General features: G+C 33.6%; 1 protein-coding gene across 1 annotated transcript in view; it reads right to left on the bottom strand.

Annotated features, from left to right (window-relative positions):
• The window catches only part of MYO5B (myosin VB), a 518,558-nt gene that overhangs the window by 254,109 nt on the left and 239,826 nt on the right, over positions 1–24,623 (bottom strand). The window contains exon 5 of the mRNA XM_051969631.1: positions 8,500–8,656. Coding sequence (XP_051825591.1) covers positions 8,500–8,656 — 157 coding nt within the window. The remainder of the gene's footprint in view (positions 1–8,499; positions 8,657–24,623) is intronic.

Below are 24,623 nucleotides of genomic sequence, written 5' to 3'. Positions count from 1 at the left end.
GAATTTATTTAAAAAACTAATCCAACCAGGTCACTTTTCTATTTAATGAATGTTATGTCTCCCTAAAGCCTCCAGGATCAAATACAAAATCTTCTGTTTGGCATTCAAATACATTCATAAGCTAACTTCCCCCTCTTATTTTTCCAATCTTCTTATTCCCTATACCCTACCATGTATTCTTTGATTCAGTGAAAGGCTTCCTTGAAGCTTTACAAATAAGAAGCTCCACTTGCCTCTGGGTATTTGACCTGGCTATTCCCGCCCCCACCCCCAACCCCCTCACTCTCTCACCCCTCCCACCCCCATTCCTGGAATGCTTTCCCTCCTCATCTCTGCTTTCTATTCCACCTTCTACAGGAAAACTTTTCCAATTTCTCTTAATTCTAGAATCTTCTTTCCATTGATTATTTCATATTTATTCTGTATATGCCTTGTTTGTACATATTTGCTTGCTTGTTGTCTCTCTTCCATTAGACTGTGAGCACTGTCAGAGCAAGAAATATTTTTTGCCTTCATATCTTTAAGTATTTAGAACTATACCTGGAATATACTAAGTGCTTAATAAATGCTTACTGCTTCAGTTTTCTTATTTGTAAAGTAGGCTAACAGAATGACAGGATTGTTGTGAGGATAAAATACCACTTAAAAAGATAAAATAAAAAAGTAGAAAATTACTAGAGTAAGGCTCATTTTCCTTCTCTTCATCATGACTATTACCTGTCAGCTTTCATAAACTTTATACCCATATGGGAAGTGTTGCTAATAGGAAAAATACTTAGGATCAAGTTTAAGGGAAGCCAAAATAGGGAGAACATAATACTACCCTACTAGATTTTAAGCACCTTTTTGGTATAGTCTGATTCATTTAGCTCTGTATTTTTTTTCTAGTACTTAATATCTTGTTCTGTTCAATGGGCACTTAATATTCATTGGTGAACTAACTGCAGGTTTTATGTCATATAAGGAAATATTTGGTTTAAAGAAAATTTTACTATTCCGAATATTTTAAAGGCACTCAAAAGAGTAGAAAGAGTACCAGTGGGTAGGAGTAAAAGGAAGATAGATTAGGGTCAATATAAGGAAAAACTTATTAGAGCTGTCCAAAAAATAAAAATAAGTTTTGTCAAGAACTAGTGAATTCCCTTTCACTGGAGATATCCACTTGTTTGGCATGTTGAATGCCTGGGAGAATCATCCATTGGACAAAAAAATGATTAAAGTAGATGACTTTTTTTTCCCCTTAGGTTTCAAGAAAGATCACTTTAACTTCCTAAGAGAAGGTAGAAATCACCACAAACAAACTTTGTCCACATCATAGCCTGTCTATTAATAATTTCTCTTATGTAGATTTGTAAAATATTAGAACTGAAAGGAATCTTTGTCAGTAAGTAAATTTAGACTCAGATAAATCAAGTGAATGAGAGAAGAGAAACCAGAAGTCAGTTCAATAATCTTTGAACAACTCTGTGCTTTTCACCAACTTGTTAGTAATAGAATAGATATTTCTCCCTCCTGAATCACTAATAGTTGCTTAATAATCCATGTATTTTATAATCAATGATAACATAAGAGTGAATCAGTTTCTGCATGATGATGAGTTCTTAAACAAAATGAGGACAAAAACCTCCTGTTCTGACAAATAAATAATCATGAATCAGCACAGATAATCTGCAGCTTTCCTTAACCTTTTAAAATTCAAACATCTGTCATTTAGTACAATAACCAGAAGTCACCCCTGAATCAAACTGTCCACTGAATGCTTCTATAGAAAGGCTGTAGAAATTATGACAAGATTACATGAGTGCCACTATCACAGTTCAGAAGGAATATCATCACCAACTAGCCTGTCCTTTGATTATTACATATCTGGTATTATCACAGCACTTCAAGAAATGGCTAAGCCTGTCAGTGTACTCTTGAAATGTAAAGAGGTCAATTCAACTCAACTTCCTTTGAAAAATTAGATTTTTTTTTTTTGGATTTTGTGGATGATATGGCTCTTCACTTCTTTTGCTTCATACTTTTCTTCCAACTCTATCTAGAATTCCTTAAGTTAAATTTTTCTTGCTCCAGATGATATTCAATAAGGAATCAAAGGACATCTCCCACAACAATAAAAGTTCAAAATCTGTGACAATCTCCCCACTTAGTTTCAAGTTTCAAAGCATACAAAATATTAATATTAATGCTTACTTGTAGGGTACAAATTTTGGGTCAAAGACCATGGCAATTATTTTTTAATCCTGAGTTTTGATAAATATAGCTAGTGAGAAATGCTAGCTATTTGTAAAGCACTTGCTGTGGACCAGGCACAGTGCTAAGTGCTAGGGACATAAATAAAAGCATAGAAGATAATCTTTACTCTGAAAGAGCTTACATTTATTTAACATTTTTTAATTTTGATGAAAGCCATTTTCAAATAAAAAGCATTTATTCCTCTCCTATTGCAAAATAATAAAAACAAAACACTTGAATTAAATGTTCAAAAATATGGGTTATTCTATATTTTGTGTTTATCACTTCAGTCAGTAGATGGGTAACATTCTTCATCAATGGTCCTCTGGAACCAGTCCTCTGGATTGGTCATTGTATTGATCATAGTTTTAGTTTCAAATTTCTCTGTCTTTACAATGTTGTTATATAAATGGTTCTATTTATTGTATTATCTTCATTTTATACAAGTGTTACCAGGTTTCTTCAAAACTGTCTTTTTTTATTTCTTTATAGTACAACCAATATTACATTATATTCCTATATTATAATTTCTTCAGTCATTCCTCAACTGATGGTAACCCTTAGCTAAATTTAAATTCTTTGATGCAAAAAATATCTGCTGTAAACATTTTTTGTACATTTGAGTCCTTTACATTATTCATTGATCTTTTGTGGGGAGTGCAGTGGTATTATTTGGTAAAAATGGATATGCATAATTTAATGATTTGTGGGGTATAATTCTAAAGTGCTTTCAGAATGGCTGGCCCAATTCACACCAAGGAATTTACATTCTAATGGGGGAAATGAGCACATCAACATGCAAAACAGAACTGCAATGCTGAAGTGGGAAGGATGAAGAGAATATATGTGTTTTTCCTCTCTCCTATATTTTGGACCATATCTTTCTATTTTTGTTTGTTTGTTTCTCAGCCCAGGCCCTAATAATAGGCTCTAACCACAACAAGTATTCTATTCATTTCAACAAATATTTGAACTGCATACATTGTACATTCAGTATTCACCACTTAATTAGAAAATTCTATATTGGGAGTCCCTAGAAGATCATCAATCCTTCTAAAATTATAATAATATATAGTTATATGCAACAAAATATATTATATATAAATATGTTTTATATTATATCATAATTATATTATATATAAGATAATAATAATACAACAAAATGTGATTCTAATTTTGCTAAGAAAATGTAGAGGAAAATGAAGCTTTTGATGTTTGCTGCCAAAGAGAAAGTACATTTTGTAAACCAGGAAAAATGTGAATATACATTCACATTCTTACTCTTATTCTTATTCTTATTCTTATTCTCTCTCTCTCTCTCTCTTTCTCTCTAACACACGCACACACACACACACACACACACACACACACACACACACACACGATCAAGCCTAGACTTCCCTCATAACTGTATAGTATATATAACTCTAATTCAAAGGAACTTTAGTTAGTCACTTAGTCCAACTCCTTTCTTCCATTTTGTTATTTGAGAGGGAAAAAAACCAAGAACCAGAAAGTAATCTGACTTGCCTCAGTTTACCCAATTAGTAAGTAAAAGAAAACCCCAGATTCTCTGATTCAAAGTTCAAAGTTCTTGCCACTCTATGTAGTTGATATACAATTTTTAAACTTGGAAATGTCTTGAATATATTTTATAAACTTCATGGGAGTGAGGGCTGTGACTATATAACTCTTTTTATGTGGCAACTACCACAGTTTCAGATTTTTTAATAAATGTCTCTGGATAGCACTGACAAGTTATGTATTTCCACTGAGAACAAACATATTAACTTATTTTTATTAAATTAGACAACAGTAGTCTCCCATTGTGATTCTCTGCTGCTTGCCTAAGAATAAAAATTCCTCAGATAATAAATAAATTCTAAAGGTAGGAGGTTTTGCCTTAATAAATAATTGAACTTTATAGAGAAAAAAAATTCTTTCTGATACTCAGCAGAGGCAATCAGAGAGGAAAATAAGGGGAAAAAAATAAGAGGAACTGGGGGAAAGAATTTGGTATATACTTAATTCCTTGCCTCTTACTAGTGCTATCCAGATCAGATCTTCAGCCCCACATTGGTGATATTTCCCAGATGTGTATCAACCTTAGGTATTTTAGGATAAGGCTTTGGAAGTTTCTATGCCAGAGCCAAAAGGTAGGGTGTTGGTTGTAGAACAATAAGGAGGCCAGAGTCACTGGATCAAAGAATACATAACTGAATATAAGATGTAAGAAAACTGGAAAAGTTGGAAGGGAAGGGTTAGGTTATAATGGACTTTGAATACCTACAAGGATGATGGTGCCCTTACCAGCAATAAAGAAATTTGCAATGGGGAAGGATTTACAGGAAAAAGGATGAAATCACTTTTAGACATGTTGGACATCTCCACTTGGTTGAATCTATAAAATAAAAAGTTGAGTCTAAAATACAACTTGTTATCTTGTCCTTCTCAAAAATTTCTTTCTGTTGATGGTACTATCATTTTTTAAACTCCTAAGGTCCAGCCTTAATTCTTCACTATTTCTCACACACACAATATCCAATCAGTTCTAAGGTTCAGCCTTAATTCTTCACTCTTTCTCATACACAATATGCAATCAGTTGCCAAGTCTTGTTAATTCAAATTTCACTACACCATTTGGCCACATGGCCATCACCTTAGTTCAGGCCTTCATTGTCTCCTTTCTGGAATATAGTTATTGCCTCCTAATTTGTTTCTCTGCTTCCCTTCACCCCTTTCTTATTTATTCTTCTACCGATCTTTCAAGGAAAATCTTCCTACAGAATTCATTTAACCATATTATGCCTGTCTGTGATAGAACCTTCCATGATTCTTCAACACTTTTTGGAAAAAGTTACCAAGTCCTCAGCCTGGCACACTTTCCTTCAAAAAATATAGGTCACATGCAAGTCAGACAAACTATCCCTTAAAGTGGTCATTCACTTTCTATTTTGTGCATTTACACAAACCATCTTCTTTTCCTCCTCCTCTTCCCCACCTTCCTCGAAATAGCTCTCTGCAGCATTCTTTTAGAATTTTGATGTTTCTTTCAAGCTCAGCTTAGTTGTCACATCCTCCATGAAGCATTCTCTAATTTTCTCAGTTCTTAGTGCTCTCCCACTTCAAATTCTTTATAATTTCTTACCTACTCAATTGTCATACACCCAGTAAATGTAAATTCCTTGAGAGCAGGAGCTATTTTTTCCCCTTCCCTAATCCTAGGACCTCCAACATAGTAGATATTTAATAAATGCTTGATGAATTACCATAACTGGCAATAACTGTGGGTCAAGATATTAAAGAAGAGTGCCAAATTGGACAAATTTGCCATTCTTTTTTTCCTTTCTTGGATTCTTTTTTCCCCTAAGCACCAATCCACACCAAAAACAAAAAAAAACAAAAAAAAAAAAAAAAAAAAAAACACTTTTCAACAGTCTAAGAAAAATCACAATACATATTAAGAAATATTTTGTATTATTTTTGATGCCTGTCATTTATTCTTCTGAATCTGTTTCTATAAATCTACCCCAACCTTAATGTCTTTTATAATATTTCTCATAATTTCTCATACTTCCCAAATTTCTCCATGGGTCCTCAAATTAGGGTCCTGAATGACATAACATGATTTTCTGAAAATGGATTGTCTTCTATGTATACATAGATTTTTTTCATAAAAACTTGAAGAGATTTAAAATAAATATATAGATTGGTAACAATAATTACCAATATGTGTGTGTGATAGAATTGTAGTTGGATATTGATCAGGAAGGATCCTCATAAACCACCTTGCTGATCTTTTTACAAATTGTGAAACTAAGATCTTTAAGTCTCACTGCTTTGACCAAGGTCACATGGAATTTGAAGTGAAATTTGCACCTAGTTTCAGGGAATAAGTTGTTGTTCTAATAATTGTCTTTGTAACTTCCTAAAAGAATCACATATGATGATTCTGCATGTGAGTACCACTACCACTAGTTAGGAAATATAACATCCATTTAAGAGGAACAGAAGAATAGCAGAGGCTACTCTATCACTATCCAAGTATGAAATAACAGGATGTCAGTTCCTTCCTTTAGTAAATAGAGTATAGAAAAGATCTAAACTGAAAAAACAATACAGCATAGGACTGACAGAATAGTCTACATATTCTGCTTGCCTGAGTCAATATTGAACACAATGGAGAAAATGACAACTGTGTAATTATTTACTATTGCAGACTGTATGAATAAGAGGCAGTTAATTCAGAAAGCAAGGCAGTGAAGCAATGCTTCTGTAATAAAAATGATGAGCTACAAGCCAGGAAAAATGACCTCTATACATATAATATAGAAGGATGCTAATTTGGTTAACTGGGACTGGAGCCTACTACCTAGGCTAAGGACATTGGCAAATATTGCTCAGAAAGTAAGAGGATGCTCAGAATGCAATCAGAACAAAATAGAAAAGCAGATATGAGTATATGTGTGTGTGTATACATGTAAGTATATATAAGCACACTTGTGTTTTACATGTATTAAACATGTATGTAAACACATGTGTGAATTATAGTATTTACTGTGTGTAGATGTATGTATATGTACATATGTGTGTGTGTGTACAAATGTAAACTCTGACCCTGAACTTCCAGAGATACAGAAATAAAAAGGGCTGGTGGAGCAGAATTTAGAAGGACTTAACAGAAAGAAAAGGCTTGAAAAGAATGACATCAAAAATACGTTTTTCATTTTGTCTTGGTTTTTTTTTTTTATTTCTCTGCATCTCTTTTTTTTATCATGTCTCATTATATTATATTCCTTTGCACCTCCATATCATACAGTCCTGAAAACCTTCATTTATTTCATATCTGTATTGATGATCTCTTAGTAATATATTTATAGATCACAATTCTCTCATAGTTGGGATACCATCACAGGATGAATCTCTGAGGATTGTTCTCTCACACAATCAAAGGCTATTCCTTTAAGCTACATGTTCTCCTGTGCTTGTGGAACTAAGAGAATGGATATGGGAAATATGCATAATCATATCCTGGTATACAGGGTTATGAGGGAAGTCAAATAACCTGTGCTGCCTCTTCATGCTAACACAATGACACCGTACAGTGTCACACACATCCCTCAGAGGCATCATCTACTGTGACTGGTCAAAGCGAAAACCATCCCAGTAGTCAGAAGCAATAATCTCACCCTCATACATCTCTGTAAAAGGAATAATCATTTTAAAGTACCTACTATGTGCCAGGCACAGGGTTAAGTGCTAGAGATAAAAGTGAAAAATGGAAGTCATGGAACTTACATTCTATTAAGGCAAAATAATACATAAATATATACAAAATATGTAGAGATTAAAAATGATGCAAATTTTTTTGGGAGAAACATTAGCAATTGAGTGGGATATGGATCAATGTGAAAAGTCATGTAGTAGGGAACAACTGAGTTAAACTCTGATGAAAACCAGGGATTTTCAAGAGAAAACTGTATTTCTTCTCTTTCTTCTGATAATATCAATTTACTTCTCTCTTTTATTTCTGCACTCCAGTAAAATGAGAATGGACTTCCACATGAAAAAGAACTCAATGAGAATCCAGGAGATGGAGTGGGGAGGAGAGATACTTCTCACTATTCAGGAGGGAATGGCTCTTGGTAAGCTATTTCTCAGTTTCACTTCCCTTATCTGTCAAATTGAGGGCGTTGGACTTAATTAGGAATTCTTAATCTAGGATAAATGAATTTGATTTTTAAAATATTTTGATAACATTATTTCAATATAATTGATTTCCTTTGTAATCCTGTATATCTTATTTTATACTTTTAAAAACATTATTTAAAAACAAAAAAGGCAAAGGAGTACATGAGGCAAGGAAAATTAACAACTCCTAAATTTGATGATATATAAGGTTCCTTTCCCAGATCTAACATTCCATTATTTACTTCTAGGCTAACACCTAAAATCTTTGCAGGATATATACTACATATTCCTGGATGTGTGAGACAGGCAAGACGAGGAAATAAGGATTTATTAAGCATTTACTATATACCAGGAAAAGCTTCTCTCTTGTACTATATGACTTATTTCATGATGGACTTTTCTCAGTGTGTTCGTTAATATCTTTTAAATATCAGATGGATTGAAAATAAGAAATGCTGCTACATTCCAAGGAATCTTGTGATCAGTTATGTAAAATCACAATACACAAAAGCCATATTGCTGGAGGAGAAAGCAGGAAAGATAGGAAAACAAAAAAGATTCAGAACTCTTTACCTCCATGATGGGGCTAGATGCAAGGACTTTTTCTTCAATGTTGGTTTCACTGGCAGAGCCCCCAACTGTGGCAAAATATCTCATGGCATATTTAGCTGACACTGTCTTTCCGGCTCCTGACTCCCCACTTACTATGATGGACTGGTTCTTTTCATCTCTGCAAAATCAAAAAAGAAATGGTGCTGATTAATTGCCTGCCATTTAAAGTGCACATAATCTGTCAAGAGGATCTGTTTGTAAGATTTTAAATGTGGCTTGTGGCCTCTCCCCCATGTTCTTGTTGAGTTCCAGCAGCATGACGACCTCAAAATCAAATTCTCCCAGAGTAGTCCAAATAAAATCTAACCTTTTCCACTTTGAGTCTTGAAAAAGAGATAGCTTCAAGGATATTTTGAGCACATAAAAGCAAGACTTGCTCTTCACTATACTGGCTCCCCATTAAAGCTATGAACTGAATCCATCAGTGAATAGCATTTACTAAGGGTTCATATGCAGTGTCCTATAGCTGACACTGTAGCAAAATTATATTTGACTATCTTTAGGCCTGGCACCTACTCCAAGAAGTCTTCTGTAACTAACTATACACTATCTGAATCAATTTCATGCCCTAAGCATTTATTTGTTTGTACAGTTTAAATGATATTACCTTGCACTGATTTTTGCTTGCTAGTTGTTAAATGTATCTCTCAACCTTTTTGAGTTTTCATTGAAGATACAAAGTTATTTTCCTCTTCTTTTATGTTCCCCACAATATCTGATAATTTGATACATTTAGTATAAATGTCTGCTGAATGAATATATGAGTGAAAGGTCCCGATAAGGAACACGTTAATTCTATCTCCATATAATACAAATACTGGAGAAGATCAAGATGAAATGAAATACATGACCTGGGTGAAACAGAAAGAACAAATATCCTGATAGAATTTAGTCCATTAATTCAAACAATATGTTAAACACTACTATGAACACAACACTATTCTGGGCTTTGGGGGAAATATAGGATATCCAATAAATAGTTTAGATAGAGCTTTTACCTCAAAATGCATACTGCCCACAGGGTAGCTGGGTGGCGCAGTGGATAGAGCACCAGCCCTGAAGTCAGGAGGACCTGAGTTCAAATCTACTCTCAGACACTTAACATGTCCTGGCTGTGTGACCCTGGACAAGTCACTTAATCCCAAATGCCTCAGAAAAAAAAAATGCATACTGCTCAGAGCCAAGATGGAAGAATAAAGGCTCTCCCACAAACCTCTCCAAAAACCTTTAGATAATGACTAAAAACAAATTATAGAGCATCAGAACCAATAATAAGTTGAAGGGAAACAATTTTCTAATCCAAGATAATTTAAAATGTCATCAGGAAAGAACTGTCACCTTGGTGTGAGAGTACTTTTCAGTCCAGCACAGATAATGCTAGCACAGTCCTGGCCTCAGCACACCAAGAGTGAGTGTTGGGAGCTACTGGATCAGCAGCAGTGGCTTTCAGAACTCTCAGTTCACAGACAAAAAGAAGTCCAACAACCAGTCAGAAGGAGAATATAGGAGTCTCTTTGCTAGTACTAAGGTAGGATTCTGATGTTTTGCCTACATTCAAATCCAGGTTCAATCCTGAATGGCAGTCCCAGAATAAGGAGATACACTAGCACATCAGAGCTGGAGACCACAGTGAAAGGAGGCCTTCCTTACAATTTCAGGACAGAAAAGAATACTCATAGATCAGAGCACAGACCAAGAGAGTAGTAAATACATCTCTATTTAGATCATACTACATTGGAAGAAATGAAAACTTACAAGTCCCTGAAAGTATTGCTTAAAATAGGTGCACAAAAGCTCTAAAGCTTGGAACAAAGAACACTCCACCCTGGAAGCAGAATCCTATTTTTAAAAAAGAATTAAAAGTCAAGTAATAGGCTAGGAAATTGAGCAAACAACGGAAAAACAATCTTTTTTTCCTTTATTATAACTTTTTATTGACAGAACATATATGCCTGGGTAATTTTTTTTTACAACATTATGCCTTACACTCACTTCTGTTCCGACTTTTCCCCTCCTTCCTTTCAGCCCCCCCCCCGATGGCAGGCAGTTTTATATATGTTAAATATGTTATAGTATATCCTAGATACAATATATGTGTGTGCAGAACCGAACAGTTCTTTTGTTGCACAGGAAGAATTGGATTCAGAAGGTAAAAATAATCCGGGAAGAAAAACAAAAATACAAACAGTTTATACTCATTTCCCAGTGTTCTTTCTCTGGGTGTAGCTGCTTCTCTCCATCACTGATCAATCAGAACTGAGTTAGATCTTCTCTTTGTCAAAGAAATCCACTTCCATCAGAATACATCCTCATACAGTATCGTTGTTGAAGTATATAATGAGCTCCTGATTCTGCTCATTTCACTTAGCATCAGTTCGTGTAAATCTCTCCAAGCCTTTCGGTATTCATCCTGCTGGTCATTTCTTACAGAAAAATAATATTCCATAATATTCATATACCACAATTTACCCAACCATTCTCCAATTGATGGGCATCCATTCATTTTCCAGTTTCTAGCCACTACAAACAGGGCTGCCACAAACATTTTGGCACATACAGGTCCCTTTCCCTTCTTTAGTATCTCTTTGGAATATAATCCCAGTAGTAGCACTGCTGGATCAAAGGGTATACATAGTTTGATAACTTTTTGGGTATAGTTCCAAATTGCTCTCCAGAATGGTTGGATTCATTCACAACTCCACCAACAATGCATCAATGTCCCAGTGAAAAACAATCTTACTATAGAAAGTTACCATGATGACGAGGCAGGTCAACAACATATACTCAGAAAAAAAATAAAGTTAAAGCTCCTATATCCAAAGCCTCCAAGAAAAATATGTGTTAGTCCCAGACTATGAAAGAGCTCAAAAAGGATTTTGAAAATCAAGTAAGAGAAATAGGAGAAAAACTGGGAAGAAAAATGAGAGTGATACAAGAAAATCATGAAAATGAGTCAACAGTTTGGTAAAGAAGACAGAAAAATTTGCTGAAGAAAATAACACTTTAAAAAAAAAGACTAAGCCAAATGGTAAAAGAATTACAAAAAAAATCCAATGATGAAAAGAATTTCTTAAAAAACATATTCACAGTGGATAGAGCACCAGCCCTGAAGTCAAGAGAACCTGAGTTCAAATTTGGCCTTAAACAGTTAACACTTCCTAGCTGCGTGACCCTGGGCAAGTGACTTAACCCCCATTGTCTCAGAAAAAAAAAAAAAAAAAGCATATTCACTAAATGGAAAAGAAAGCATATAAGCTCACTAACGAAAATAATTTCTTCAAAATTAGAACTTAGCAAATGGAAACTAAGAAGTTTATGAGAAATTAAGAAACAAAGAAAACCAAAAGAATGAAAAAAATAGAAGACAATGTGAAATATTTCATTAGAAAAACAACTGACCTGGAAAAATAGATTCAGGAGAGACAATTTTGAAATCATTGGAGTAGTTAAAAGCCATGATCCCCAAAAAAAAAAAAGAGTCTAGATAATATCTTTCAAGAAATATTTTGGAAAATTGTAAATATTCTAAAACCAGAGGGCAAAATGGAAATTCAAATAATTCATCAATCACCTCCTGAAAGAGATCCCCAAATTAAATTCTCAGAAATATTATAATCAAATTCCAGATCTCTAGATCAAGAAGAAGATATTGCAAACAAGGACAGCTATATAATGTAGAGAGTACTGACTCGAGCGTTAGAAGGACCTACGTTCAAATCTGGTTTCCGACATTTAACATACACTAGCTGTGTGGTCCTAGACAAGTCACTTAATCCCAATTGCCTCACCATAAAGAAAAAAAAATATTGCAAGCAACCAGAAAGAAACAAATCAAGTATCATAGAGTCACAGACAGGATAAAATAAGATTTACTAGCTTCCATATTAAAGGATCAGAGGGCTTGGAATATAATACTCTGGAGGGCAAAGAGCTAGGGTTGCCACCAACAATCACCTAACCGCAAAATTGAGTATCATCTTTCAGGAGAAAAAATAGACCTTTAATGAAATAGGGGACTTTCAAGCATTCTTGATAAAAAGACCAGAGCTGAATTGAAAATATGACTTTCAAATACAAGACTCCAGAGAAGCATAAAAAAGAAAACAAGAAAGGAAAATCATAAGGGACTCAGTAAGGTTAAAATAAAATAAAATAAAGTGTATTTCACCTTAGCAAGGTAAAGTAAAGGTTAAAGATTCAAGTAAAGGTTTAAATTCCTTCATGGGAAGATGATATTTGTAACTCATAAAAACTTTCTCATTATTAGCACAGTTAGAATGAGTACATATAGACATAGGGCACAAGTGTGAGTTGAATGTGAAGGGATGATATCTAAAAAAAAATAAAATTAAGGAGTGAGAGAGGAATATACTATGAGAAAGGGAAAGGCAGAGATAGAATGGGATAAAGAGGTAAGAAAAAGCTTTTACAGTAAAGGGGGAGGAAAGAAGATAAGGAGGAATGAGTGAGCTTTATTCTCCAAGAGGGAAGAACATACACACCCAACTGGGTATAGAAATCTATTTCACCCTACAGGAAAGTAGGAGGGGATAAAGATAAGAGAAAGGGGGTGATGGTGATAGAAGAAAGGGTAGACTGGGAGAGAGAATAGTCAGAAGCAAAAGAGTTATAGGGAAGGGGACAGGGAGAAAGGAAAGAGAGAATAGAATAAACAGTGAGGAGGGAATAGAGTTAACAATAGTAATTGTAAAACAAGCAAACAAACAAAAGTTTCTCTGATAAAGGCTTCATTTTTCAAACATTATAGGGAATTGAGTCAAATTTATAAAAATAAGAGCCATTCTCTAACTGATGAATGATCAAAATCTAAAAACAGTTTTTAGATGAATTATAGCTACCTATAGCCATATTAAAAAAAAAATGCCCTAACTCACTATTGATTGGAGAAAGGCAAATTAAAATAACTGAAGTACTACCACGTACATATTACATTGGCAAATAGGACAGAAAAGGAAAATGAAAAATGGTAGAGGGGATATGAGGGAAATGAGACATTTGTGCACTCTTGGTGGAATTGTAAACTGATTGAGTGTTATCTGGAAAGCAATTTGGAACAATGCCCAAAAGCTTATAAAATCATAGATACCCTTTGACCAAATAATACCACTACTAAGTGGTCATCCAAAAAGAAATTTAAAAAATAAAAAGGACCTATGTGGACAAAAATATTTATAGCAGGTCTTTTCTGGGGGCAAAGAATTGGAAATTGAAGGATGCCCATCAGTTGGAGTATGGCTGAATAAATGGTGGCATACGATTATAATGGAATATTATTGGGTTATAAGAAATGCTAAGTAAGATACTCTCAGAAAAACCTGGAAAGACGTCCATAAGCTGATGCAAAGTGAAATGTACTGTCTACAAAATAACAGCAATATTATAAGATGATCAACTGTGAATGGCTAAGCCATTCACAGCAATACAATGATCCAAGACAACTCTGAAGGACTTGTGATGAACATTGCTAAGTATCCCCAGAACTGGTGGTGTCTGAATACAAACTGAAGTATACTTTTTTCACTTTTCTTTCTTGAAGTTTTTTTTTTTTAGTGGGGGGGGGCAGTCCTATGTTTTCTTTCACATCATGACTTCTAGAAATATTTTCCATGACTATACATGTATAACCTACATCTAGCTGCTTGTCTTCACAATGGAAGGGGAAAAGGGAAGGAGAAAGAGAATTTGGAATTCAAATTTTTAAAAGCAAATGTTAAAAATTGTTTTACATATAAATGGGACAGAATAAAATATAAATTCAAAAGAAACTTGTGTACTACCTAGAGAATGCTCAGTATGTATCTGTCACAAAAGTTTTTACTCATCTCCAAGAATTAACTACAAATCAATTGGAAAAAGCAAAGGATGAGGTTTGAATACATGAATACAAACCTAAATTTTGCCTTTTAATAACACAAACTCACAAAAAGGCATTATCCTTTTTGGAGACTTGGTTTCCTCATCCGTTAAGACAAGGTTAGACAAGTGACGACCTTAGAGTATGAAAGGAAAAAGCCTCAGAAATCATTTAGTCCAACCTCTCATTTTACAAATAAACTTGATCAGAGAAATTAAATGTCCTATCCAAGGTCACACATTAGTACAGATAAGATTCAAATTCATATGCTCTGCCTCCAAATCTAGTGTTCTTTCAATCATATCATTTCAGAATCTTAATCTCTAAAGTCTCCTTCTAGTTCTAATAGGGAAGATCCATGAAGAGGGGGATTATATCTTATTTATCTTTTTCTTCCAGGCCTAGCATAGGACATTGTACAAAGTAAACACTAAACATATTTGCTGAAGATATTCTTTTATTCTAGTTCTTGTGTTAATGCCAAATTGCTAAAGTTTTTGTTTTGTTTTAAAATAGGTAGTAATAAGTAGTTTTGTGTCTTTATATGTATATAGACAGGTTATATGTGCATATGTATAGATGTATATACACACAAATAAAGATATATGCGTGTACATACATACATGCCATATTTATATCTACATAGCTCTACCACTCTCTTAAAAAAAGACAATCATTTTTCAATTATACCCTGCCATCAAGAGCTATATTGGTGTCCCATGTAACAAAGAAAAACAAAGAAGTAAAATTGACATCAAACCAAGTCTGACAATGTATATAATATTTCATCCCCATTGTCATCCATTTCATTCTCCTCACCTCTTCTACTAAGAGAAGCAAAGTCTGTTTCATCATCTCTTTTCTAGGACCAGGATTAGTAAATACATTTTATCTAAAGTAATTTATCCACTATCATGAGCTCCTACCTTCCATCTTATCCTTTGCCCATAACTCAAAACTTAGATTTTGAACAGTCATTAAGTGTCAGAAGTGAGACTATGTCAATCTGGGATAAAGGATTTTCCCAGCAGAATCAAGAAGAAACTGTATTTCTATTTGTATATCAAGAAGCACACTCTAGGAATGAATATAGACAATTCAAAATTCTACATAAGGATCCTTGCCCACTGCATACTGATTCAGAAAACCACATATTAACATTACTGATGCTTACCCTATATTTATATTGTTAAATATTTCCCAATTACATTTAAATTCGGGGTGGGAGGGGAGGTATTTGACATCTTTGTTTTATGAGACTCTAAACACAAATGACCCTTGAAGGAACTGTATTTACCTGGCATTAACAGTTTATTATAAATTGGCTTATATCTGCAAATTATTGAATCCTGTCTTGTAGAAAAAAGATTAGACTTGTTTTTTCTTGCTCCAGAGGGCAAACTGAGTATCACTAGTGAAAATTATAAAGAGACAAATTTTGATTTAATATATTGTCAGTCAAAAAGCATTTATAAAGGGCTTGCCATATGTCAGGCACTGTACAAAATGCTAGGCATACCAAAAAAAAAAAAAAAAGAGTAAAAGACAGCCCCCATCTCTAAGGAGCTCACAATCAAATGGAACAGGTAACCTGTGTACAATTATATACAAACTATATACAAGAAAAATGTGAAATAACCATAAAAAAAGGTACTAGAATTAACAGGGATTGAGAAAGGCTTTTTATCGGTGGTAGAATTTTAGGGGGCCTTAAAAGAAACCAGGAGGCAGAGATGAGGAGGGAGAACATTCTAAGTGTGGGAAAGCCAGTAAAAATTTCCACAACTGATAAATGGAGCATCTTGACTGAGGAATATAAAGGAGGTCAGTGTCACTATGTTGGAGCATTAAAGTATAAAAAGACCAAAAGGGAAGGAGAAGCTAGATTTTGAATACCAAACAGAGAATTTTGAATCTGATGCTGGAGGTAATATACTGTCAGTAAAATAAATTAGAGGGATGTCATTCTTACATTTTAGGAAAATCCTTTGGTGGCTAAATGAGAATGGATTGGAGCGAGAAAGGAATATGGCAGCCAGATATACCAATATACCAGCAGGCTATTGTAAGAGTCATACACACAGACAGACAGACAGACACACACACACACACACACACAACACACACACACACACACACACACTTGTTTGTTTTTTGCTGAGGCAATTGGGATCAAGTGACTTGGCCAGGGTCACACAGCTAGGAAGTGTTAAGTGTCTGAGACTAGCACCCGATATGATAGGATGAAGGCTGAGGAGTCCTGGATTGGGAACTGTGGTAGGCACATATACCAGGGATAAAGAGAACAGCAAGTCTGGTTGGTAGGAGTGAAGTTGAATTTAAAGGGAAGGTGGGAAGGTATTGAAAACAGACATTGAAAATTGTACAGCTAGCTCTCAATTATGACTTTCTTTCTCAACTGTCATTATTATTCCCCAAGATCCTTTCTCTTTGGAAAGATATTCAAGTACAGATCACTATTGCAGAAGACTTGAAAGGGTTACTCTTCTATACCTTCATTGCAAACCATATCAGATGGAAAACTATTCTGACACTGAGAAATATAGACAACACAGGCTGCAGAAGAGCCTTATTATAGTTAATAGCTGAGTATCATTTTTCCACTTCAGCTTCATAGTGATTCTCTTTTTCTATTTATAAACCTCTTAGGCGCAGTATGATACAGGTAATAGCAAAACTAATCGCTTCCACTGGCTTGCTGTTCCCCTGAGGAACCATTTCCATTCCTCATGTGGTCACAGAATCAGAGATTATTTGAGCTGGAAAGAATCTTAGGAGTCTGGGATTCCATTTGATAGGCAAGGGAGGGACAAAAGGGAAGTGTCTTGTCCAAGGTCACACAGGTCATAGATCCAGGAGCAGAGCTCTAGCCTCGGGACTCCCAAAGTGTGCCAAGGTTTCCCACTGCTTCTGGGGCCATGTCTAGTCATCCTAATCAATATCTTGTCATTGGACCCAGATGGTTCTGAAGGGAAAAGTGATGCTGGTGGTTTCTTTATCTAGACTATGATTTAGAAAATAGGGAGAAATCACCTTTGCTTCCTCATCTATATAATTAAAGAATACACTAGGTGATCTCCAGAGTCTATTGTGAGTCTAACTTTCTGGGGTTCTATGCAAGTATAAACTAAGTATGTGTTTAGTTGGGCCGTGGTTCATCTCCACATCAACTCTTCTTTTTCAGCTAATGTTTAGTGAGTCAGTTATCCTATAATAATGAAGTTTAGAATGTTAATTATGATGAAAATAATAATGATAAGAGCATCAGCTAGGTGGTATAGTGGATAAAGTGCTGGACCTGTAGTCTGGAACACTCATCTAACTGTGTGATCCTAGGCAAATCATTTACCTCAGTTTCCCCATCTGTAAAATGATCTGGAGAAGGAACTGACAAGCCACTCCTGTATCTTCATCAAGAAAACCCCAAATGAAGATTTTGACACACAGAATAATATTAGCATAGCATCTCTAAATTCAGTGAGTCTTAGTGAAGATGAACATGGGGAATGATTTTTTTTCTGTGATTCTGGATATCAGCTAACCAATATGTTATACTATTAATTGACTGTATTAACTAATATTTATTTTAAAGTTGGCAAAGCTTTTTATATAGATTATTTCACTTGAGCCTCATAAGGTTTACGAGGGAAGCTACTAGTAATATTGTAATTCCCATTTTACAGGCTAATGAAACTAAGTCTGGGAGAAGTGCAATAGTCTGCTTACAATTACACAGTGAATATATTTCAGAGGCAGGTTTCAAATCAAGTTATTCCCAATTCTAAATTCAGGAATACATCAACTATGCTTTGAGCATTGAATTTTTAATATGTATACAATATTAGTGCAAAATTAGGGCACATTACCCCATCCCTACTTTAGTCTGGCTTGTAAAAAACCTGAAATGTAATCAATAACTGATGCTATTGGAGAAACTAGATGGAGCAATGGATAAAGCACCAGCCCTGGAATCAGGAAAATGTGAGTTCAAATCCAGCCTCAGACACTTAAGACTATGAACTGTGTGACCTTGGGTTTAATCTCAATTGCCTTTCAAAAAAATTAAATTAAAAAATTTGTTACTATTTTTCACTTTATATTTACATAGATGTACCTAAACATACATACACAGAAACATGATTTTAGGTATATGATCTATATTTCATCCTCATAACTATAATGATAATCATTGGTTTGTAGAGTGCTTTATGCATATCCATTATATTTATACTGGTGTGTATGATCAGATGCTAATGTTCTTTAAGAACAGGGATCAAAGTTCCTATTTATTTTGTATCAAAGAAAACAACACTGATGACATTAAATATTTGATAAATCCTTTCTACCTTCATTTGAATTCACAGGGATTTCTCTGTGACAACACAGATGCCAGCTTAAGAGACAAGTTTTCCTATATAATGCCAGTCTTCTTCTTAGCCATAACTGTTACTAAAATATTGTTGATGATTCTTCTTCTTGGATTCATAGTCAGTCTGATATTATTGCTCATTGATACTTTCTTCTTATAATTCACTAAGAAGGGAACATATCTTACTATGCCCTAAATTCAAGGGCATAGTACATTTGTCTGTATTATGGCTAAAGACCAGACATTTCACAATTGCACAACTTAATGCCTCAACTATGACCGTAGTCTGCTATCTCATGTCTCTCCTCATTCCAATCCCATTCTCAACTCAGCTGTTACTCTGATTTCCTTAAAGTTCAGGTTTGACCTTATCACTACCCTAATTCAGTAGTTCCAGTAGTTCCCTATCACTCTCAGAATAAAATATGTATGTTTTTTACTTTTAATGTTCTTCATAACTTAGGTCTTTCCTATTTTTTCAGTCTTCTTACACCTTCTTTTCCTTCACACATTATGCAATCCAATAACACTGGTCTCACTGATGTTTGGCCTGACATCTCTCAAATCAACAAGTTTTCACTGGTGTCCGGTAGACTATATATGTCATGTTTTTACTCATTTCCGTCTCCTAGCTTGCTTGTTTTTCTTCAAGTTTAATCAATTAAAGTCCTACCTTCTATTAGAAGTATTTTCCAGATATCCTTAACATCAAACTCCTTTGTGCATAGTTGTTTTTATGATGTTTCTTTATTAGACTGTAAATGACTTTCTTTGTATTCCCATTACAGAAAACAGTGCCTCACACATAGGAAGTACTTAATAAATTTTTGCTGATTGATCATATTACATATAGTAATGAATACAGTATTCTGTGCTTATAGAAATTCAAATATTATTTAATAACATATTTATGTTTAATATTTTCTAATGAGCATTGAACATTTTATTTGAAATGAAGGACAAAAATCTAAAATTCAAAAAATAAGAGTTTTAATTTAAGAATCTGCTAGTTATTCTTTACAAAGATAATATTTTTTGTTTACTCAGGATATGTAAGTGGACAGACAGAAAGACACAGACAGATATATATATATATTTGAAACTCTAGTTATGATCCAGATTGTGACTGCTAAGTTTTCCAAGTTAAAAAGGATAAATACCATATTAACCAATCTTTCAAATATATCACTCAGACATTTAAAATGGTAAGTTTTAATGTTATTAAATTAATGACATTCCAAATTTACACTTATGTTTATATTTCAAATATGTAAAGAGCTAACAAAAATGTTAAACTATAAATCAAATTGTAATATACTGAATCACAAAATCTTAAAATGAGGACAATCTCATACCATATCCAAGCCAACCTTCCATTTGACACAAGAATATCTTCTTCAGGATTCCACTTAAATGGATATTTAACAATAAGATAAGAAAAAGCTGAGGGCATGATTAGGAAAAAAGAGGAAATAAAAATTACCTCTATTTGCAAATGATAGGAGTCATTCAGAGGGCCCCAAATATTCAAGGAATAAAAACATTAAAATTAACAATACAGATCATCTGTTTTTAGTAGAAACATAGTGAAATTATACACATACACACACAAACACACACATACATGTCAGTTAAAACTAATGTATTAATTTGCTTTAATGCTTCACTACAATACTTAACATTCTTGGGAGTAACATTCTCTATAGGAGTAGTGTGAGGTGTATGATGCGATAATGTCAAACCACAAAATCATCATTCTTTTTGCACATTATCAACAAAACCCAGTAAGAAGAGATAGAAAAAGAAATCCATTGTTAAAAAAAGCCTGCAGAACTCATAAAATAGATAGGAATTAATCTTGTAAGACACATTCAGGACTAAAAATGCAACTAGAAAACAATTACAGAAATAGAGGAAGACAAACAAATGTAGAAATGTTCAGTGTTCAATTTTGCACCGAGACAACACAATAAATATTATAGAACCACCTATACAAATTTACAGATTTAGTGATGTATCAAAATAATGCAATTTTTTTTAAATTCTACAGGAGAAATTCAATACCTTAAAATAAAGTTGGGTTGAAGGACACCTTATAAAAACTATACTATTAACCCATACTCGAACTATAGTATAAACCAATAATCAATTATAAGAAGAAATAGAAAAGTTGAATGGAATAGACAAGAATCACAGTCACATGTTTGATAACTCCAACAACACAAATTACTAAGCCAAAGATTCCTTATCAGACAAAAGACTTTAGATGTTACATTTTTACTGAAACTAATATCAAGATAAATGACTTTGTTACAAAAAGTAATATAATTTAAGGGGAAAAAATAGAAGAAACTAGACCTATGTTTGAAAGAGAAAATTTTTAAATAAGAGGTAGAAATCATAAAAGAGAAAATGTGTATTTTATATAGAGATTACACGAAGTTAAAAAAAAAAAACTTTTGCAAGAATGAAATTAATACAAATAAAATAAAAAAAGGTATAAAGGGAAAAAAATCTTTACACTAAATATCTTTGAAAGAAGTTGGTAGGATTTATAGAAAATAGCTGAATATCTAAAAGGAATAATTCTTTAACATATAAATATTTGAGAATATAGATAGGCAGTTTTCAGAAGAAGAAAAGCAAACTATTAATTATTATATTTAAAAAGGTTCTAAACAATCAAAAAGAAAAATACTATAGAAAATAACTGAGGTTTTGACTTCATATTCATCAAATTAGTAAAGATGCAGAAATTTTGGAAGTACTATAGGAAAAAGAGGATACTAGAGTACTGACTGATAGAGCTGTAAACTAATTGAACTATATATTTTTAATGAGGCAATCAGGGTCAAGTGACTTGCCTAAGATCACATAGCTACTAAGTGTCAAGTGTCTGAGGTTAGATTTGAATTTAGGGCCCCCTGACTCCAGGGCCAATGCTCTATCCATTTTGCCACTTACACCAATTGGTTCAGTCATTCAGGAAAACATTTGGGAAATGTCCTTGGAAAATCAGAGAGCTCTATCAAATCTTTTCACTCAAAGATATCACTCCTGGAGCTATTCTCTAGATATAACAAATATAGAAGAAAAGCTATAATATTTAAAGGAGCATTTTCTGAGGTAACAAAAGACTAAAAACAAGATGAGTGGCTGGACAGATGTACTGAAATAATCACTAGTAATTATTATTTCTGAATAATGAATATGAAAAATTTGGAGAAATGTGTGGACATATTTGAATTAATATATAATGAAATAAGCAGAATCAAGAAAATTAATTATACAACAATAACAATAATTCAAAGGATGGGATTTCCAGAAGTGGAGTGAAGATGGCAGAGTAAAGCCAGAAAGCTGCTTGAGCTCTATCAGTTTCCCTTGAAAACCACATGAAACCAAGCCTCTGAACAAAGTCTGATGGAATAAAACCACTCTCCAGACAGGAAAGGATAATGATAAATGTTGGAGGAAGGCATTGTTGGTGGAGTTGTGAAATGATCCAACCATTCTGGACAGCAATTTGGAACTATGCCCAAAGGGCTATAAAATTATGCATATCCTTTGAACCAGCAGTGACATTTACTGGGTCTGTATCCAAAAAAAAAAAAAATCATAAAGGAGGGGAAAGGATCCACATGTGCAAAAATGTTTGTAGCAGCTCTTTTTGTGATAACAAAGAATTAGAAAATGAATAGATGCTCATTAATTGGGGAATGGCTGAATAAGATGTGATATATGAAGGTAAAGAAATATTATTGTTCTATAAAAAATGATGAACAAGCTGATTTTAGAAAAGCCTGGAAAGAGTTACATGAACTGATGCTGAGTGAAACAAACAGAACCAGGAATACATTATACACAAATAACAGCAAGAATATGTGATGACCAACTATGAAAGATTTGGTTCTTCTCAGTGATTCAATGATTCAAAGCAATCCCAATAGACTTTGGACAGAAAATGCCATCTGCATCCAGAAAAAGAACTAAAGAGACTGAATGTAAATCAACACATGTTATGTTTACTTCCTTTTTTCTGTTTTTTTTTTTAATCTCTCCTGTTTTCCCTTTTTTGCTCTGATTTTTCTCTCCCTACATGATTTATAAAACAATGTGTATTATTAAAAAAATAAATAAATTTACTAGAAAAAAACAATAATTCAAAAGAAAGCAACACTAAAAAAAAGTCAACAATGAAATGGCTAATTGGAACTACAACACATACCACTTATAAGGAGAAAACAGTGAATTATAAGTACAGAATGAAGTGTGTGTGTGTGTGTGTGTGTGTGTGTGTGTGTGTGTGGAGAGAGGAAGTCAGTTATGATCAATTTCTTAATTTGTTGCAATATTTTTATTATAATATTTGACTGCATTCCATCATAACAAGGGAGCATTCTATGACAGTGGTATATGACAGTATATCACACAATACCAATACTTAAAAACAATCATTTTTAAAACAATCTTTTAGTTTTTGGATTCACTCCATCACAAGGCAGCTGATTCAATTCTTAGATAATTCTACTTGTAAGTTACTCCTCATGTTCTTTCAATTCTACTCTTCTAAATATTTATTCCATTGCCTTAAAAAAAAAAGCAAGCGGTTTTTAAGACCTCCAAAACTACATAAAAGTCTGATTATCCAGATGTGATAGTCCTTTATTTGAAGACTATAATGTCCCTCTTCAGCAGTATCTTTTCTAGGCTAAACACCCCACATTTAATCCATCTTCTATTGAATGAGATCACTGAGTATTCTTTCACTATAGCAGTATATATTTTTTTCTAGATGAGTTTAAAGTGTCATGCTCAGAAACAAACAATACTCAAATGTGGTCTCACCAACAATTAATTAAGATATTTCTAACCTTATTACACATACTACCATCACCATAGATAAAATTAGTTTCTTTTATTTTTTGCTATTTGGGTTATTTTGGACAAATCTGTAACACCGACTCACACTGATCTACTGGTCCAATGAAAATCCTAAGTCTTTTTCATATAAGCTTCTATTAAGTGATTTTCCCCTATATATATAGATATATAGATAATAGATATAGATATATATACATATTTTTAAAAATCAAATAAATGGCACTAGCTGCTGATATTTGTAACAGAGCCATAAATTACCCAGATTTCACATAAAATATAGTTTGTCATTGCATGTAACAGGTGCTTAGCATTAAGTTATTAATTCATTAAATCACTTTGGCATTTTGCAAATTTGTGCTGAATTTCATATCTTATTTCACAAGAGGGTGTCAAGAAACACAAAAGTTCCATGAAAAACAAATACACAAAAGGACATTGTAGATCCAGGTATAAATGACTACAAAGTTCAGCCTTTAGAATTAGTTACATGTATTTTTCTTCAGGTATTATTATTAATCCTTAGAGATATTTAGATTTCACCATCACATTTTAGACTATGGTAATCTAAAGAGAAATGCAATACCCACAATTTTAGAACATTTTACATTGTTTTTGATGGGAAATAAAAGCTAGGGGAAAGGATGATGTATTTTTTTAAGGGTTTCATAAATGAAAGAGGACAGAATTTTCTTTTACCCGTTTAGTCCAGTATGTTACTAGAGGTAAGAACTACAAATGAAGAATTTTGTTTTCTCCCATTAGACATTCTATAGCAGAGGTGAAGACTGAAACATGTACAAGATAAAGACTCTTGTCACTGGGAAGGAGAAGAGCAAGACCTAATTATTCTGGCCTGATCTAGACAAATTGAAAACATGCTAATATTAGCAGCTGCTCTTTAATCTGCAGCATGGTAGTGCTTAAATTTTCAAATAT

This window comes from Antechinus flavipes, chromosome 1, assembly GCF_016432865.1.
Source record: "Antechinus flavipes isolate AdamAnt ecotype Samford, QLD, Australia chromosome 1, AdamAnt_v2, whole genome shotgun sequence".
Classification (NCBI taxonomy): domain Eukaryota; kingdom Metazoa; phylum Chordata; class Mammalia; order Dasyuromorphia; family Dasyuridae; genus Antechinus; species Antechinus flavipes.
This window is presented reverse-complemented; position numbering and strand designations above follow the sequence as displayed.